This window comes from Apis dorsata, unplaced genomic scaffold, assembly GCF_000469605.1.
Source record: "Apis dorsata unplaced genomic scaffold, Apis dorsata 1.3 scaffold_1085, whole genome shotgun sequence".
NCBI lineage: Eukaryota > Metazoa > Arthropoda > Insecta > Hymenoptera > Apidae > Apis > Apis dorsata.
The window spans coordinates 585,521-592,056 of NW_006264183.1; the positions used below are offsets into that span (position 1 = coordinate 585,521).

General features: G+C 19.4%; 2 protein-coding genes across 4 annotated transcripts in view; both read left to right on the forward strand.

Moving 5' to 3' along the window:
* Window positions 1-5,045, forward strand: part of LOC102672319 (roquin-1) — a 12,612-nt gene extending 7,567 nt beyond the window's left edge. Inside the window, exon 17 of one of the 2 annotated variants that reach the window (XM_031514637.1) lies at window positions 4,917-5,045. The gene's annotated coding sequence lies outside the window, so the exon portion shown is untranslated. Of the gene's footprint in view, window positions 1-1,114; window positions 1,360-4,916 lie in introns of those variants that run through there. The other variant, XM_031514638.1, reaches the window with a different exon arrangement.
* The window catches only part of LOC102673089 (calcium-binding mitochondrial carrier protein SCaMC-2), an 18,012-nt gene continuing 14,568 nt past the window's right edge, over window positions 3,093-6,536 (forward strand). The window contains exons 1-4 of one of the 2 annotated variants that reach the window (XM_006624608.2): window positions 3,093-3,220; window positions 4,917-5,043; window positions 5,908-5,995; window positions 6,113-6,224. In XM_006624608.2, the coding sequence (XP_006624671.1) occupies window positions 3,203-3,220; window positions 4,917-5,043; window positions 5,908-5,995; window positions 6,113-6,224 (345 nt within the window). In that variant the 5' untranslated portion in view covers window positions 3,093-3,202. The other variant, XM_006624606.2, reaches the window with a different exon arrangement.

Sequence of the window (6,536 nt, forward strand, 5' to 3'; positions counted from 1 at the left end):
TCACTAATTTAAAATTATTATGAAGTGAAATTAATACTATAAATAAACTGTTATGCGAGCTGCAGCTCTCACGTTTGTAAACATGTTCGATTTACGGACTTATGAAAAACTGAACAGTCACATTGGCTTCCTCTTAACTATCAATTTAATTTCTTATGCTAGGTATAATTTAATGTATGCAATATTAGCATACTATTCTTATTTAATTATTAAAAAAATGGAAAAAGAAAAATGAAATTAATATTTTTTACAACAAAAATCAAATGAAATATTTTATTTTATGGATGACAAATTCATATTCTTAAAATCTTTTCTTTTATTTGATATAACATAATATCTTTTTTTCTTATTAAAAAATTAATTCAATTAATAATAATAATATTTTGTATATATGATACAAAATTTGATCAAACTAAGTGCATTGATCAAGTTGTAACTTTTTTATGATATAGTGATTTATACATTACAATAGTTTTTGGTTTCTTTAATTTTTTTATGAAATAATGTGTAGTATAGATATTCATGATTCCAGTTTTAGTGGAAGTAACATAGACTTTTTATGAAATGTAAAGATCAAAAGAAATTGATCTTTCATTAAAAATGTCATTTTATCTTGATATGCAGAACTAGATATGTTCAAGTAGAATATTATTTCTTTCAATCTAAAATGTGCCTTTTGATTATAAATAGTCACATATAAAAGATCATAAAAAACATTTTTACACATATTGATTTCAATATTTTTTTAAAATTATGTAATGTATAGAGGCACATTATTTAGAATTATAGAAAGAAATGTAATCTCAGAACATAACTAGTTTCTTATAAAAATTACAAATAATGGTGCAATTTTATTTGTTTTATTAATTTAATGTTGCAAATTTCTTCATTTGTCACAATATATTATGAAATATGAAATAATATATATTAGAAAATTATAAAAGAAATTAACTTGTTCTATTTCAATATATTTAAATATAAATATATGTATAAAATTACATATTTTCGATTCAAACTACAACTGTGCTATTTTTAATTATATGGAATATTCGAGAATTTTCACTTATACATCAAGTGGTTTTTTATGTTTCTATAAAATATATTTCCATTACAGATTTGAAGATATTTAACATGCAAAATATTAAACTATTTGTTCTACGTTGGAAGTATCATTGGTATTGATTATGTTTAAATTTGAAGCTATATTTATATATATTTGAAAAATATGTTAGAAACTTTATTATTTATTTTGTTACTGATTTCACAGGTAAAAGTATGAAATCTTAAAAAGAAGTTTATGTAGTACAAATTTTTTATTATATTTGTGAAAATAATTCTTAATTTGCTATATATTTGTCATAAGATTATATTTTGACATCATAATTAATTGAAAGAAAACATGTGACAATATTGCAGAAAGGGATCATTTTTTAGTTTCTTATTTCAAATATAACAAATGATATAAAATTTTATACTTATCAAAAGTTTTTAAATTTTAAATGAAAACTTAAAAATTTTTTTATATCAAATATTAAATATAAATATATTTAATATTTAATATTATATCAATATAAATTAAATTATAATATTTTATAATTCTGATCAAAATCATCTTTTAATATAATATGAGAAAAAAATAAATATAAAAAAGAAATGTAAAAATGTTCCTTTCTGTAAATGTCCACACATTGTTTTTGCAATTTGTTTATAGATATGTAAGTTAAAGAATTTAAAATTCATTGCATAAAATTCTGTTTTAAATTATTTTTTGATATTTTAAATAATTCCTTTATACAAACATTTAGAAAATTTATTCAAAAATCTTAAATATTTTGTTTAAAGGAATTATAATTAATTATTTAGTAATCTACTTTTCAAATACTATCTTTTAGCTATCTCTTTTTTTCTTTCCTTTTTTAATTTGTTTTTATTTGTAGTATGACTCGTTAATAAATATAGAGAATAAAAAGTGAAGAGGGCTGTGTACACTGGGAAGTAATAAGCGCAACAATATTGTTTGTGCAAGCTTCAGATTAATTGCATGTTAAACATGTCACTATGTGTATAATAATACACACGTACCTATGTTAATGGTATGAAGCCACATACAATCTATATTAACGTTCTTTGTTTGAACATAATGAAACAATAATAATTATATACATATCGGTATATAATGCATATAGTCAGCGAGCACTTGGCACTTAGCAGTACTAATAGTACTTTTGTGACACTTACGTTAAATTAATTCCTGATTGTAAGATTTTCGTTACATTAGTTGTAAACATAATAGGCAATGCATATATATATATTTCAGGATTATTTTTTTCATTAGAATTCAGAATTTTTTTTCATTAAAAATTATTTAATTAAAATCTTTTGGTAAGAAAAATTAAAAATATATATATGTTTGTTTTATTAAATTTAATAAAAGATATTAAATAATATTATATATTCGTATTGTCTATTGTGTTTGACATAATTGTTAGTCTGGCATTTTTAATGTATTTTTCTAAAATAAATAACTATGGAAAAAGTCGCATTATAATATACACATGTGATAATTTTAATAATACTACCCTGATTTCATTGCTCTAAAATATTGAGAAATAAATAAAAATATTCGTATTATCGCATTCATATAAATTATATAGATTAATTACTATAAATATTTAATATATATTGAAAAATGTTTGAAAAAATATTTAAATTTATATATTATAATTCTATTATTTTTTTGTTGTTGCAAATAAGCACAAAAAATTTGAAGTACGAATATTTTGATAATATACAATAGAAACGTTGTTTGAAAATAATGTTTGAAATAAAATTTTTTGAACATTTTGTATCATCTATAAACATTCATAAAGTTTATTGTATTTTCTAAAAAATGTACTATAAGTGAGAGTATAATATATTTATCTATTCAAATGTACATTTTTTGCTACAAGTACATAATTCCTATCCATTATATGATATTATAAATTTAATAAAAAATGAATTTGGAATTAAAATTCGCACATAATAAACAAAAATGCATTTAAAAAATCACTTTGTTGTTCAAAGTGCAAAAAAATATTTCTCAAACATATCATCAGATGGCGTCTTCAATTATTGTCGAATGCGGAACAGGACATTCCAGCGGCATCGAACTTAGTTGTGCGTAGACTATTGTTCAGATAAAAATGTGGGAGAAGATGGTATGATTTTACTTTATATGGTGAATATACAGTTAATTGAAACATATTTATTCAATAATCTTGAGTATAAAGATTTAAGTTCTTTTTTTACATGTGCTTATATATTATTTCTTTACACTTTGCGCTATTTATTTTGACAGTGTAAAATTTTTTCAAAATTTCTTGTTGTTTAGTTTGACAGCACAATATAAAAGACAGAGAATCATTAATTTATTAGTAGAAAGTGCGCGAATGGTTAAAAAATCAATGTTCATCGTATAATACCACGTGTGTATAGTTATGAATTTCATCGTAGGCGTGTGTAACGATCGAAACGCTCCGTTTAGTAATGATATTAAGAGCTTGCAGAAAGTTTAGAAAGTATATATTGTCAAAAAATAAAAAAAATATTTCGAATAATAATATACACGCGTATATTAAAAAGAGTTTCAATATTTCATAATATTGATAAAGAAAAATGCCTAATGGTCGAAGAAGCGCAGTGCATAACGTAATGCCACCGCACTATCTACATGAGTTGCCGGCAGAAGACGAGAAAAGATTTGAACAAATATTTCAAAAATTAGATTTAGATGGAAATGGAAGAATTGATGTAAAAGATTTGTCCAAGGCACTTCGTGATGTGGGTGTCGATAAATATTATGCGGAGGTATATATAATTTTATAATCTTACTTAAAAAATGCTAATAGCATACAATCGAATTATAGATATGCAACTTTCAAATATCGAATGAAAGTCATTACTTATATGATATTCTATTCTTTCTATTCTTTAAATTAATATTTAAATGTAATATGATTTATTTTTTTGTATTATTATTAAATGTAATTGAAAATTTATAAAATTATTTATTTTATATTTCATATATATGTAATAATAAAGACATCTTTATATTAAGCGATAAATATTTATTGCATATATTATATTAAAATTAAAAATATTAGTTTTTAATAATAAATAATATGATATATATTTTATATATCATATATATCATTTTATATATCATATTATTTATTGCATACATTACATTAAAATTAAAAATATTAATTTTTAATAATAAATAACATGATATATGTTTTATATATCATATTTTAATTTTTAATGATTTCAATAATTTCAGTAAAAAAATTATTTTGTTAATTTATAAAAAATGATATTATTTAAATATTATATTTTAAATTATAATAGATAAAAAGTACAAGCAATAAATATTGTTATAAATTAATATTTATTATAAGATAAATTGAATGACTTATTTTAATTGTGATATATAAGCAAAGTTTTGAATTCGTAAACATTTCGTAAAATTTTTATTTCAATTATTCGTATTATTATTAATAATAATAATTTTGAATTTATTAAAAATGCTTTATCAATTATTAATTTTATATATTTGAAGAATTTTATTTAATTTAAAAAGATTGTCATGAATATTCTCGAAACCGGAGTACATATGTACTTATGTATAGTCATACTTAATATAATTTATATAGTTTCATTAAGATTATTATCCAATTTTATAATATTTTCTAAGTACAATAGAATATTCTAATATACAAATTCATAAAAATTTTTATTTATTTATCAATAAAAAATATATAAATGACATAAAAATATTATATAAATTTTTCATTTCGTAAAAAATGAATAAATTAATTTGTAATCATATTGGCTTATAAGTCTTATATAATTCAAAAGTTTTTTTTTTTTTTCAGAGATTTTTAGCCAGATCGGATAGTACTAAGAGTGGTGATATCACACTTGCAGAATTTATACATTATGTCCGCGAACACGAAAAAAATCTGCGTTTACAATTTTCACATCTTGACACAAATAAAGATGGTCAGTAGATGTGCGAAAAATAATTATTATGTAGCATATATAATGGGAAAGATGTCTATACTTGTTATTATTTCTTAAGAAATTTCTATATGAAATAATTTTTTATCTATTAACTCTAAGCATAATTTTAATAAAATATGTCTAATGTTATTATTAAATATTAACTTTTGCTTATATATTATCTAAACTATAAAAATCATTTTAAGTTTTTTATATGATATTTCATTATTAATATAATCTTCTGATTTAATAATAAAATTTTATTAGAAATCATAATATGATTTTTAAAAATTACAATTTTTGGAATAAAAAGTATTATAATATTAATGAAAATCGTACAACTATATATAATCAATAGATTTTTTACTTAAAATTATACCTATAACCAAAATTTCTAAAAATCTTTATGCTAAATTATATATTAATATATAATAAACAAAAATATATAATATATAAAAAAAAATATATAAAAAATATACAAAAATATATAAAAAAATATATAAAAATATATAATAAACAAAAATATGAAGAAAATAGAATTTGATTAATTTTTTCAAATGAAATTTTACGAAAAAATTTTTTAAAGGATAAAAAATAACTTTATATATGAAAAAATAACTTTATAAATGACAATTTATATTCTATATACAAATAATTATTTTGAATGCAATCTTAATAATAGTCAAATAAATCATTATTTAAAAATCCATAAAATAATAATAATTATTGTTGTGTTGTTGTTCTTTTTCTTCTTTTTCTTCTTCTTCGTTACTTTTTTCTATTGATAAATCTTGATTAAATCTTATTTAGTATAATTAAACTATAACATAATATATTTTTTATTATCATATCGTCAATTCATAGGTAAAATTGATTTAGAGGAATTAATAAAAGCATTTGAAGAATTGGGAATAAAAATGGATTTCAATGAAGCAAAAAAATTATTGCAACGGTAAGTTTAATAAAATATTTTATTTTTATATCTAACATACATGATATATGTGAATTTTTTATTTAATATAATTTATTATAAAAAAAATGAAATACAATTTGTAATATTGACTTATAGGATGGACAAAGATGGAAGTCTCACTATAAGTTTTAATGAATGGCGAGATTTTTTGCTTTACGCGCCAAGTTCTGATCTTTTGGGTCTTATCGAATATTGGCATCATACAAATGTAAGTAATAATAATATAATTTATATGTAATAAATTAAAAAGTATACACTATTTTATATATTATTATAAACATATACATTATATATACTTATGAAGAAGATACTTATGAATTTATAATTATATATATTATATTTATCTATATTAACAAAAAATTATTATTTTATTATTTTATATGTGTTGAAATATAAATTTAATAATACAAGTAACTCTAGAACTGTTTGCACTTTATACTTTACTTATATATTAATTGTACAATGAACTTATGGATGTAATTTATATATATATATATATATATATATATATATATATATG